The 13,440-nt window shown below is 42.8% G+C and overlaps 1 protein-coding gene across 2 annotated transcripts; it reads left to right on the top strand.

The window, feature by feature from the left end:
• Positions 1 to 1,621: 1,621 nt before the first annotated feature.
• Positions 1,622 to 10,946, top strand: cldn19 (claudin 19). Of its 2 annotated transcripts, none has more exons than XM_031568216.2 (5): positions 1,622 to 2,451; positions 5,984 to 6,148; positions 6,674 to 6,758; positions 6,851 to 6,997; positions 9,265 to 10,946. In XM_031568216.2, the coding sequence occupies exons 1-5, from the start codon at positions 2,229 to 2,231 to the stop codon at positions 9,299 to 9,301; spliced, it is 657 nt and encodes a 218-aa protein (XP_031424076.1). In that variant the 5' UTR covers positions 1,622 to 2,228; the 3' UTR covers positions 9,302 to 10,946. The 2 variants fall into 2 exon arrangements, with proteins under 2 accessions (XP_031424076.1, XP_012678048.1); XM_012822594.3 differs by having other exon boundaries at positions 1,623 to 2,451; positions 9,845 to 10,946.
• Positions 10,947 to 13,440: the final 2,494 nt, after the last annotated feature.

The raw sequence follows: 13,440 nt of genomic DNA, 5'->3' as shown, positions 1-13,440 counted from the left end.
CTCAGGTGGGCCAAATGGCTGTTGTTTTACAAGTGATTTTACACTTTGCCGTTTGTAGATTCGCCCATCTGTATTTGTTTACCCTAAGCTGAGGTATAGCATGCCAAAGCACCAATGTTTTGGTCACTTTTCTCAGACATTGTGAAACTGTGTGCCTTAAACAAATGCTTGAGGCCAATGCTCAGTCACTTATGGATACATAAAACCTGAAACTGAGGGCAACAGAGAGCGAAGGAGGGGAGGAGAGAATTGGGCCACCCCCGTGTGCCTCGGCTGGGTCTGACCGAGCACAGGAGGCTTTGCGAGGCACACTCTCAGGCATGGCTGCATGGTATTTTAATCCATGGCAGGGAGATGGGGGGGCACAGAGATGTTTGCAAAAGGGCCCAGTCCAAGCAACCACAGTTCACTGGGCTCCACTCAGATGTAAACAGCCAGACCAAAGGAGAGCAGGCCTGACCCAGAGGAGGGGTGGAGGCTGCTGGGTGGAGGTCTTGTGCATTTCTGGAAAAATAAGGAAAAGAGACAGTGACCAGAGGTGCGTGACCTGCTGCCACGGTGTGCGCGTGGCTTATGGGTTCTAATCCATAACGCACCAGAGGAACCTCTTTGAAAAACACGGGCCTCTATTCTGAGATGAGACCCTTAATCACTTGTTTTGGAGATGTTTTGCCCTAAACTATGATTACAGGTCTCTTTAAGACATCATGCAGTCTGAATTTAAATTTAAGTCCTGAAAGTGGTTTGAACACTGTTTTGGATTTTTGAAGCTCAACAGTGAATAAATTGAAAAACACCGTCTTCGCCAGACATTAAAGACAGTAAGTGTACCCATGGACAGAAAAAAAGACTAACCAAAGTTATACATTCCCAAAAGCAGCCTCCCAAATTCGTATTGGTAAAAATGTTTTATGGTTCTCTCGTTTGCGTACAGCTAAAGAGACTATGTGAGGCTTCATCATCCCTGTGACTTACTCCAAGAGCAACACCTTTCTGTGGTGAGTGAGTGACTTTCTCTCTCCCCCCTTGCCATCCCCACGAGCTGTCTCAAGGATTCCATTGTGCAGGTTCCCATGGTGATCTTTAGACCTTTGATAGGCCAGCCCCTAAATTTCCAGTAGAAGCAGGAGTTTTTGTGAGGCTGCGACACCTCCTTTCAGCCAACTGCAGTTTACTGGCTGATTTATGTATGTTTGTGAAGATTCTGGGGACAAGCCTTCCCCCTCAGACTGGGTGAGCTTAGAAGCATCTGCCCATCGAAGTTGAGGGAAACCAGCAAGGAGAATCCAGCAAGGGATGGCTTCATGCGTACAAAAAAAGCCCAACACAGGTATCACACGCAACTCCTTGTACTTTTAAATAAACAAATTAGAGTGAATGGAATGTCTAGACCTAACATTACAGGGGTTAAGCACCACACTTTAATTTGTGCCTCCAAAGCCCCTTAACATAGGAATAAGTGACTTTCACGAGGGCGTTGCTTTGCAGCTGGATGAACCAATCATAAACCCTCCCCTCCTTCCCTTGTTTTGTGTGTGAAGCTTGTCAAGGCTTTTTTGTCTGAGAAGTTTTTTTTCTTCCCCCCCCCCCTCCCTTTCCCCCCCTCTCTGTCATTGTACAGCCCCCCAAGCTCAGGCCAGACCTACTGGAGTGTGAGGAGGAGAGTTATGCAGACTGGAGCTCAGCCCAGAGCCAGAGCCTGACGGCAAACGGGGCCACCCAGAACCACTTCTCCTCAACGACCTCCAGCCGACTGACTTCCACCGCGAGAGACAGTGAAACCTTCAGCAGCGACACCCCCCCAATCTCACCCATCCTCTGTAGACCGGGGAAGGGCGTCCACCAGCTGGCGACAGGTCCTGGGGATGTTCAGGGACTCCTCCAAATGACAGGGACTGCCGTGGCAACCAGCAACACAGAGAGGACACGGCTTGTTGAAGAGAGTGAGAGCTTGAGGGAACCGACGGCTGTTTGTTCGTTGACCTTGGGGTCAGAAAAAGGCACAGTTTGTCAACTGGACGTTTGTTGCCTTTAGTGCAACTAGACAGAAAGAGTTCTAATTGACTGACTATACCTGAGAGGCGCATTGGTGGACAATATAAGGTGTCTTTGGAAGAAACAAAAGAGAGAAATACTGAAGGGTGAGTAAAAGGTATCTTCTGCCTGACAGAGAGAAAGAGAGAGAAAAGAGGAAAGGCTATAAGTGATAGGTAGAACAGACAGGTAGAATGGCCAACTCTGGATTTCAGCTCCTGGGCTACTTCTTGGCTCTGGGGGGATGGATTGGCATCATCTCGACCACAGCTCTACCCCAATGGAAACAGTCATCCTACGCGGGAGATGCCATCATCATGGCGGTGGGTCTGTACGAGGGCCTCTGGATGTCCTGTGCATCTCAGAGCACAGGACAGGTGCAGTGCAAGATCTTCGACTCCCTTCTTTCACTGGATGGTGAGTTAGCGTGAGACTAGTAGTCATAGTCATCACCGATGGCCCAAAGCTGCCACTGCTCTTTCTGACAATGTTCATCTTCTGTTAGATGTGACAGTTTCTAAGAATGATTTGAATAATTACAGCCATCCTTGTGAGACTTTTCGGAAATGTTAATCTGAGTGTCTATGTCATGGTACTTTTACAGAACTGAGTAGGTAAAACAATTATATAGAAAGAAAGACGCTTATCAAACTTCAATGTTTTTGATGGGTATTGTTTGTCTGCATATATTTTAAAATATAACAGTAGAGAAAGTTAACACATACACTTTCAGATGGGTTTCATTAAGTGACGTAAACACTACCCGTAAAAAATTCTTGAGCTGACAGGAATTAATTACATTCCTCCCCCCTCCCCCTACAAGTGGTAGAAAGATTAATTGAGGCAGTCTGTCAAAGAGGGGAGAAATGACTCTTCTGAGTCTCTTATGAAATATGAAGCACCACAGTCAACTGTCATATTTGAGGAGACATGCTGATATATTCTATTAGCTCCTGCTGTCTGTTCTTGTTTATCCTCCATTGTTTACTGAGATTGCCCTTGTGAGTCTAATGCCTCCCATCTTTGGAAATAGAATCTGGAGTCTGATTTAATTGAACAAACTAGGCCAGTAAAATTGTTTTTGTTTGTGGTCAGCTTAATGACGTTTGCCAATGGGTCAGAGACAAAGGCACCCTGCAATTAGCAGTTTTACATTCCCATTTGCAAACATTAGTGTGGTCACATTTTAAAGACAATATATTTTCCCCATTGTTTGTATCACTGAAACAGACACAGCATATTGTTTTCGTCCAGTGAATGGCACTTGTTGAGGAAAGAAAAGCCTACTGTTTCGGCAACGACATTTTCAATATGCTAAATGCATCTGCCCCCCACACAGTATAATCACTCTTTGTCTCTGTCCAAGTCAAGCCTTTTGTGAAAAAGACATAGCATATACTTACAACTGTCCCTATTTTTTTTACTGTAAGTTTCACAGAAGTTTGAAATGCTATGAATTAAGCCATGTTTTAAAAGTCAATCTCCCTCTGTCCAAGTTTTCACCAACACAATGCTGTTGCTCAGAAAAGTAGATTGGGTGTCCGCTGGTGGTTATATCAAGTCCAAGTCTGTATATGTTTTGTCTGAAATACCAGTGAAAAAAAATGAGAGTCTAATGCAGGCTGTTTCATTGAGGCGGTGAATGAATGAGTGCTGTTTTTTGTGGCGTGCCTAGCCGTGGTGCTGAAGGAACAGTTCTTGCTCCCAATTCTGCTCTGATGGGGCACTCGAAACGGAACGCCAACTGCAGTCGCAACTGCACATCTCAGCTAGAATGCATGGCACAGCTGGCATCTGAGTTACGGAGATAGAGAAAAGAGAGTGAGGAAGAGAGAGAGAGAGAGAGAGAGAGAGAGAGAGAGAGAGAGAAAGAGAGAGAGAGTGAGACAAATACACACAGAAAGAGTGAAAGAGCATGCAACTGGAGCACCACTCACGGTGGAATCTAACCCTGAGCCCACAAAGGCTGATTTGACTGATTCACTCTCGCCCCTCTCCCCACTTCCCCCATCACCCGCGCCATCGTTGCTCAGACTGAGGTCATCCGCTGCGATAGTGACAGCAATGTTCTGTGCTTATGTATATACAGGGAGCCCTCCTACAAGCCCGCATTGTTTCCCCTGGCTGTCCGCGAGCTCTGATGTCTCTCTCTTGAATAATTGTTATTATGCGTGGTGCCAGTGGGGCTTTGTGCTGGTGGGGCAGAGGGCACGGCTGCTCAGTAACGCCACTGTGTCTGATAGCACCAGCTGTGCCCAGGCCAGGCCATACTGTATGGCCTGAGCTCTTGATGAAGAGACCTCAGGCCCCAGTGTGTCGGAACATAAAAAATACCCTGTTAGTACCCTGTAGTGCTGGGGGGTTTTATTTATACATTTAAAGTGCAACCTGATAAATGTTTTTAAATATAGAAAGACTAGAATTATGACCTTTTAATAATATTCGTCAATAGAAATTTGGCCAATAGATCCATCTTACTAATAGTACTGCTACATAAATAAAATTACTGTTGTTATTGGAATGCTGGCAGTGGATTCTGTGACTTTAACATATACAATTCACAGAGAGCATGTATAGAGAAAGAGAGAGAGAGAGAGAGAGAGAGAGAGAAAGAGAGACAGAGAGAGAGAGGCAATACGACGTGAAAAAAAAGTACACTAATGATCTCACAATAAACAATGCACGTCAAAAACGAGAGCCTTAAGCATGCCCTTCAAATATGCTGCCACCCTGTCTTACAGGCTCTTTGATTGGTCTGTGCCAGGCGCTGCCAACATTGGCATATGCAGGAGGCCTGTGGGCGGAAGAGTGCCCCGCTCCCCTTTGGCTGGGACTACAACGGCCCTAGCACCCAGGGTGTGAAGTGCATCTCACAGGGTCAGACCGACCCCACCCTGCTCAGATAAAGGCAGAGAAAGGGATGAAAGTTCTGGCTCAATAAGAAGCACTCTCTTCCCCCACAAAACTCTCTTTCTTATAAGGCTACTAACAACTCACCATCAAAAGATGCCTTTTCTCCTCATAAATCAGTTTTCTTCAGATCCCCCACTTTTCTTTGAGTTCTCTTTCAACTCTGATTGATTGTCTCCACGCTGGCAGGGGGGCCGTGAAGAGCGGTCAACTCATCTTTAATTGTTGTATGGTCACAAAGTAACGATTGACTTTATTTCACCTAAGTTTGAGAATAGCCCTATTGGTTGGGTCTTGGCTTGGAACTATTTAGATATCACAAGTGGTGAGATGATTGGTGATATTATGGTTCTCGGCCCAAAACACATTAAAACACACACACAGCCATGCTGCTAGAACTCTATGACACATACGTGGGACTTCTTAATGAAAGAGGCGACAGAAGCGTGCAAACAATCCTGCTTTGTGAGTGAAACCACACTAATCTCTTTTGTGTGAAACATGTAAAAATGTCACTCCTACGGAATTATGCTGCACTGACGTCCATGTGGGTTATCCATGGAATTCAAAGTAGCGGGGCTCTCTCGCTCTCTCTCTCTCTCTCTCACACACACTCTTTCTCTCTCTCTCTCTCTCTCTCTCCATCTCTCAAGGAAGAAAAAAAGAATGGCAGACATGGTACTCTGGCGTCTTCTCATGTCGGCCTATTACACAATCTCATTTACAATATCCTTTTTCTCCATGATGGTTGTAACCACTTCATTCTTGCAGCCGAGGAGGAAAACTAGGTTGAATATCTTGACAGATTTATGGGCCGTACAAAGTTCAATAAACAAAATAACCAAATGCAGATGGATGAGAATCACAGGGAGCTTCGTCAAAATAAACAGCTACTGGATCTATCTGGTCTACCCCTCCACTTTCACTGTCTTCTTCACTTTCCTCTATCTGCCCCATGGATCTGCCCCACCTGGACTAATTGTGTATGCTCTGCTATTCCTCCCCTTCTCCACCTGCCCCCTGCCCCCTTACTTTTCAGTGCACATCCAGACGTGCCGTGCCTTGATGGTCATCTCGGTGTTGATGGGCTTTATTGGAATCATTGTCAGCGTTGTAGGCATGAAGTGCACCAAAGTAGGCGACAACAACCCGCAGACCAAGAGCAAAATTGCTGTCGCTGGAGGGGCCCTCTTCCTGCTGGCCGGTGAGGCTCTCAGTCCATCTCAGTGCCTTCACATGTGTGTGTGTGTGTGTGTGTGTGTGTGTGTGTGTGTGTGTGTGTGTGTGTGTGTGTGTGTGTGTGTGTGTGTGTGTGTGTGTGTGTGTGTGTTTGGCTGTCTGAGGTAAAACAGGAATGAATGAACTTCAACGAAGGAATGACCAAAATGTTACCCAAAACACACACAGTCACATTGAATTTTACATGCACTCTGCAAGGCTGCTAAACAAGCGAGTAAACAAACACAAAGTTGAGGAATGTAAAAGAAAAGAAACATGTATTTAAATGACCCGTAAAAGAACACTGGCTTAAAGGACAGGGCTTTCTTGCCATGAGATGTCCATTGAAATGAGCTTCTATTATGATTACGGCCAAAATACAAACCAAAGTGCTAGTTGTCATCTTGGTTACATTTAACTGCTTGACTGCAAGTCAAGACAAGACTTCAAGACAAAAATGAAACATTTCAAAGGCGTGACATGTAAATCCATTTTACTTTCCCCCCCTTAGGATTGTGTACACTTGTATCTGTGTCCTGGTATGCTACACAAGTCTCCTATCACTTCTTTGACCCCAACACACCTGTGAATGCCAGGTAAGGGAATCTTTTTTTTTTTTTTTTACGGTTTCATTTCACTTCTGCTATGGCTTGTATCCTCAGGCTAACATACAACCACTGGCTTGCAGGTATGAGTTTGGCTCTGCACTGTTTGTGGGGTGGGCAGCAGCCAGCCTGACCATCTTGGGTGGGTCCTTCCTCTGCTGTTCCTGTTCCAACGAAGACAGGAGGAGTCAGCAGTACTACCGGCAATCGCAGCCCTCCACGGCCAGGGAGTACGTGTAAAAAAACACCACCAAACAAACAAACAAACAAACAAAAATAAACAGCAAACAAACCCAGAGACCAGAGGGCATTTGTGACAGAGCTCCTTCCCATCTAACCATGATTATATCCATGTTCTTACTGTCTGACTTCTCCCTTTACATTCATCCTACAACACACGGAATGTCTACCCAGCACCCTCACCTTACCCAGGTTTGTACAGTGTACACACACACTGTGTGCTGGGTTATTTTTGTATTAGAAACATTTTTAAATTATGTATTACAAAAGAATGGAAGAAAAAAAAAACTTTTTGTGAAACTGCACTGGAATACTATATACTATACTATATCTTCTCTCAAAAAAGTTTTTGTTGCATTCTGCATCCAAGGCATAGATCTGGTGAATATATTTAAATCGACTTCAAGTATCCTAAATGGCTCATTTTCAATGGATGCAGTATACAAATAGGGGTGAACAGGAATCCTTTGTATAATTATGTACACCTAAAAAGGCAAAAGGAAAGAAATATGCTTACATATACAGCACACCAAATAATTATACCTTACGCGTAAAGGAGCACTCATATGTGTAACGGATACATAAATGGGTCAAAAAGAGACATAAAGAGAGGCAGTCAGTCTCAGCAGCACCATGTTGGCCTGGGTCGTGTATGTGTGTTCTTGGTTCCCCCACAGCTATGGCCAAACAGGGCAAAGCCAGAGGCTGGAGGCTCTTCTCTGTCCACAAATTGCGACTAAAATTGGAGGGAGGCCATTCCCTTCTAACAGTGATATAAATTAGAGTGGAGTTGATTTGTGAAATGGGGTTTCACATCTCAAGTGTGGGAAGAAGGGTTTGGCTGACACCAGTAGAATTCCAGAGGAACCGTTTAAAAACATTCAATTTGGTCCCAGGGGTAATGTGGTCCGTTAGTGTTGTGACAATGTCTCTTTTTGAATGTAATTCCAAATGAAGATAAGCTTAGGTGGACTTATACAGCTTAAAATGACTGAAACCTGAAAAGAAATCTGGAAACACCGATTCAACGTGAGGGAATGTGAGACGAAACATGTAGCTTCAGCTCCCAAGAATGCTACTCTTGTATTTGTGACCCCCTCATGCAACTGCAACAGCCATCTCATGACAGTATGATTTAGTGAGGCATTAGCGAAGCACCGCAGTTTCTGACACTGCACAGCACTATCACCCCTAAGTCTGGCTTTCTCAGTCTGCTAGCTGCATGCGAGCCGCACACAGCGGGGTCTCATCTTTTGAGGAACACCAGAGGAACTCTCTGGGACAGAGTTGTGAAATGTATAGAGAGCCACCATGTCGCATGACACTGGATTCTCTCTTAATTAAATCCATGAATCCTCTACTCTTTATGAATTTTTAGCCGAGGGCCATATTCACACACACATAGCAGATGTCAATCTTAGTGTCTGCCAATCTTCACCACAGTCAATCCAACCAGTCATGTTTGAGGGATAGAGGAATGTTGTGTATCTACACATATGTACAATACAAACTGCAAAGTGGACGAGAAGGCCAAAGCTGAGAGAAGTTCTTAGCGCAGAACACAGTAAGCCGGCTGTGGGTATGAATGCTGCATAGTCTGTACCTATCCACTCGTGTGATTGCCCAGACCTACTACGACCCAATGACACTCACATGACGCACTAAAAGGTTTTTTGCAACTTTTCAGTGTTAAGGTCAACTTTGCTACGTTACCACTTGTACTCTATGTTGATATATATTTTAATGAGGCGTTTATACATATTTTGAATGCATATGTCCAGCATTGTAGGACAAATATTTGTAATAGACTAGTTAATCTGAGTAGCACGAGATACCTCACTGCAACAACTCTTCAACTGATAGCCATCAGTCGCAGCGGTTTAAGCAGAAGTGTGTCAGAGCACATAATGTAGCATAAGAGTGAGAGGCATTCTGTCTCTCGGCCTCCTGCAGTAACATCCTCAAGTAGTAGTAGTAGTGAAAAATCTAACTATTCAAAAAATGTCACAAATGTCATCTGGTGCACCTAACTATGCATCCACGTGAAGCTTCAACTCACCAGCTCCCACTAACACCCTTGACTTCTGACACACAGTTCTTTATTCTTCATCTCTAAAACTGACTAACATGAACTAGGAATCAACATGGAATCAAGAAGGTCTTGTGACTATGTCTTCTCTTTCTCTTTCTCTCTGTTTCTCCCCTCTCTCCTTTGTGTATTGGCTGTTCTTCTGTCTTCTCCTCTCCTCTAATTCAGGGCTGAGTTGTTGAGTGAGACTAGTTTCCCCGACTGACCAACCCCCCCAGCCTTTTTTCGAAGACTGTTCCGAGCTCCACTGTTTGTCTCCATCCCCTTCTGCTCCTCCTTCCTTCACTCAAAACTGGGAGCCTTGTCACTCTGCTATAGAATTTGTTCCGCTCCTTCTCTCTCTCTCTCCTTGAGATGTGTGTTCCTGTTTTTATCCGCATGTGATATTTAAGTGAGGTTGGAAAATGTTCCCCTGCACCTGTAATAATCTGACCTTTCCCACCGCAACCCTGCCTCTGTAAATATGATTTTCTTTAGGATATGAATCTGTGCAAACACCCTGTACGACAGGGCATTCTACCTACGTGTGTACACATGACTGGCGTTTTTGTTTATTATTTGTTTTTAATTTACCATTTATGTTAGCCTGTATGATTCAAGTCATATGAATATCTTAAGATGCACTATGACTTCTAAGATTAGATTATGACTTTCCTTTGATTTTGGGTTTCTGTGTTTGATTTGTTTAGTTTGGTTTCAGTTACAAGTGTACATTCACTTAAACATGTTCTTTTCTTTTAAATTGCAGACCAAATGTTAAAAGTTCTCCACCAGACAAAGGGGAGCAGTACTTATAGTTTGGGAGAGTGAACGCCACCGCTGATACACACACTGTTAGAGACACTCTCACTAGTTACAAAGGAGAAACAAAAAAAGGAGAATTGAGAAAATGTAAGATGTAAAAGTACCATACGTGTCACAGACCCAAATGGAGCATATTCCTGCAATAAACACATTTACCAAACATTCCTGTTTAAAAGCTTAATACATTCTTGAACCATCGTACTGTACAACATTGCCTCTTGTGAGTGATGCGCTTGACAAGCAATTCAACCATCAATGGTGCAGGGTTAAAAAGTAGTCAAAAAGTATGGTATGTGCAATGTTATTTTGGTTTAGAACTTCATATATATATACATGAATTTGGCTTAGTGACAAATGTGCCTTATGAAGACTCATTAGTAAATGTAAAGATATATGGCATTTGGGTGCAACTTCTTTCAGGGTAAACAGTGATGAAACAAGCATGCAACTGTGTTCCATTATTTCTTTGTATTGTAATTCACAATTTCAATGGTTATTTACTTTATTTTTTAGATTTTGTTTTATTTTTGCTAATTGACATGACTCAGACCTTGTATAGCCTATCTGGAGCTGTTCCTTTTTGTTAAAAGCAACTATAATCATGTTTTTTTCTGTTTGTTTTTTTTGTTTTCCTGCATAAGATGTAGAAACATAAGAGATCTGTTGCATCCAATTAGTTCATGTTGGAAGTGTGTAGCCAACCAGCTGTGTGAATTCTTAGGATTTGGGAGAAAAAAAAAAGAGCCAACTTCTAAAGAAACCCCATTTGGATTATTACACTGAGTTCCATGGTGCACATATGATTTGTGTTGATGAATGATACATTCAGCATGCATTGAATTGCACTGTTGACTGAAGAAGCTTTGTCACATAGCGGGGTCAAATATGTAACGGGCCAATTTTGTGGAATGTAATCCCAGATATTTTAGTTGCATACGTCATAGAATATTCTATCTAATATTCACCGTTGTGTACCATCTCATATAAACTGTTATCATCTCTGTTTATCTGTTTTGACATAAATAAATACAGGAAAATTGATATAATCTGAATGTTCTCACATTTAATTTCAATCACTGGTCCCCTTTGAAATACAACTAACCATTAAATAAATATGCAAGGAATATACATTTAATTTATCCTACTGAACCTACGGTACAATGATAATTTGACTGCCTGTCATATAAACAACCATGATGTGGAAAAATAATGGTACAAGAGACAGTCATAAGAACCATTAGAAGTCTGTTTGGCTTGATAAAAATAGAAAACACAGTAACTATTCTTTGGGATGTGACCATTACTAAAGTACCTACAAGGACTTGGTGTTTTACTTGTTTACTGACATTACCCGAATGTCCACCAAATAAATATCTTGAAATAGCTTTAATAAAAAACATTTTGTTTGAAAAGGTACTGATTTGTACCCTAGTGACTTGGTAGCAATGAAGTGGTAGGCAAAGAAGTGGGTGGTGTGGGTTTGCTAATGACAGGGTTTTGGGCCTACCAACAAGCCAAAACCAAATCTGAAATTCAAAATCAGTGATAATATCCTTCAGAACAAAATGCATTAATCAGTGGTAAAAGTAGTGTGACTTACACATATTTTGGAAATAACTAGACTAAAAAATGCTCTCTGACAGAAATAAGGAAGTGTAACCAACACAGTGCACCACAGCCTCCCAGCCACAGATTAACCACTAGGCTGTCTGGTGTAGTGACAGAACCGCTATATCAACGCTGAGACCATTTTATATGGCTTGGGGTGACAGCCCAACAACTATGCCACATTCTTCTTACAAAACCTGCTTAAGGAACATTCACGTCCTGCATGGATCTACAAGCTAGGCTAGCATTACTGAACCTTAAACCCACACTCCCAAAAGTCTGAACTCATCATGTCAACAGAGAGAGAGAGTCCATCTATGGAGATGATTGGTGAATGCAAAACATACATGAAAGAGTCTGCAGTCAAGCTTGGAGACTATAATGAACTATAACTTTGTTAGGATATATTTCGGTCGTCTGTGTGGCCCACTCCGCACCTGTGCTACAACGAAAGCCTGCATGATCATGTCAATAACATCACATCTGCGGACTGCATCGACAGTTTACTGTATAGCGGTACGGGCAATACATAGCCAGCTCAATGGCTGCTTAGCGCTCTTCTAATTGGAGGACTGGAGAGGATGAGCCAGAGGGGTGTGACTGGTCCAGAAAAAAACAGCAGAGCTTGCAGTCGAGTGGTAAGGAGGAAAAACAAACTCATTAACAGGACTGGACAAACCAACACTCATTAGAGAGACAGAGTGATGCAGCAAGCTGAAGAAAAATCAGAACGCCTGGTGTGAGAGTTACAGCAAAGGACCCCCAAGAGCTATGGTGTTTCAGTCAGGGGAAAGTACCACACCATGAACAGAGCACAGGAAACGACAGACCCAGCTCTGTCAACAAACCTCTTAAAAGATTATAGAAAAAGCAAGAAACTAGCAGGATGAGGTATAGAGGCATTCACGGTGACGCAAATCTCCACTGCCTGCTCTTAGCATCGGTTCCTACCAAACAGAGATTGTGCACTGGGCAACAACAGCTTCAGATGGCTCCAAGGTGACCATTCAACACCAGTCTGGTCTGGCATTCCTGCACAGCCGTTTGGGGAATTTTGGACACAGAGGTCTTTGAAGAAGTTGTCTTTCGAAGTGTTCCCTAGGATTTTCTCCCTCACATTGATACTTTCTCAAATCCGCTCAAATGTGATTCATGTGCAAATACTTCTATTACATATTCCACAGGGTCAATTAACAACATAATTTAAAGCATTTTACATGTATTCAACTTTATTGATAACAATTGAACTGGAAAAACTTAAACAAGGCATTGATACTTCCCTACTTCCCAACCTATCGAACAAATTTGTTGTCAGAAAACCTTCAAATGCAGATGCTAAATGATTAATCTATAACACGCCTTAAAGCACTCAGAGCTACACCAAAGATTAGTCTAGTTCACTGCTCATTGTCGATCCTAGGCCACCGGTGTGGAAACCAGTGAATTAATGTACCATTATTGCCTCAACAAGGTCAGAGGTTATTCTGTAGGCTGTGACCGCTTTCAGAAATCCCCACATCAGGAATGCAGGGCACAGTCTGCTGTCAACGTCAAGACTCAAAATAGCAATGGAAAACTCAAGGGGCCTTGTTCAGGTAGCTGTTAACTACACTGATGTACTGTACTTTTCCATGGGTGATTTGTTCCAAGATACCAAATCTGTGATTCATAGTAAACTAACATCAATCTACTAATGCGGTTTTATTGTCTGTGTGATTTTGTTTACATCTGTGTTATTAATCTAAAATAATCTTAAGTGTTACATTTATTACAAGTAATACAAAGAAAGCCCAGTTGTGATTTAATAGCACTGCATTTTGGTCAACGCAAATCATGGAGTGCAAGTCATGGAACACAAATTCCAAACTCCAAATCTTGGAGATTTACAGTGTCACTTTGTGACAATAAAGGCAATGACTCACAAGTTGTGTA

This window comes from Clupea harengus, chromosome 5, assembly GCF_900700415.2.
Source record: "Clupea harengus chromosome 5, Ch_v2.0.2, whole genome shotgun sequence".
Classification (NCBI taxonomy): Eukaryota; Metazoa; Chordata; class Actinopteri; order Clupeiformes; family Clupeidae; genus Clupea; species Clupea harengus.
This window is presented reverse-complemented; position numbering and strand designations above follow the sequence as displayed.

Bases quoted from the DNA above. Each gene is read 5' to 3' on its own strand.
- cldn19 (XM_012822594.3), top strand. From the start codon at position 2,229: ATGGCCAACTCTGGATTTCAGCTCCTGGGCTACTTCTTGGCTCTGGGG. The intron at 6,759-6,850 runs GTAAGGGAATCT...ACTGGCTTGCAG, and splicing joins AACACACCTGTGAATGCCAG to GTATGAGTTTGGCTCTGCAC. The intron at 6,998-9,844 runs GTACGTGTAAAA...TTTAAATTGCAG, and splicing joins CAGCCCTCCACGGCCAGGGA to ACCAAATGTTAAAAGTTCTC.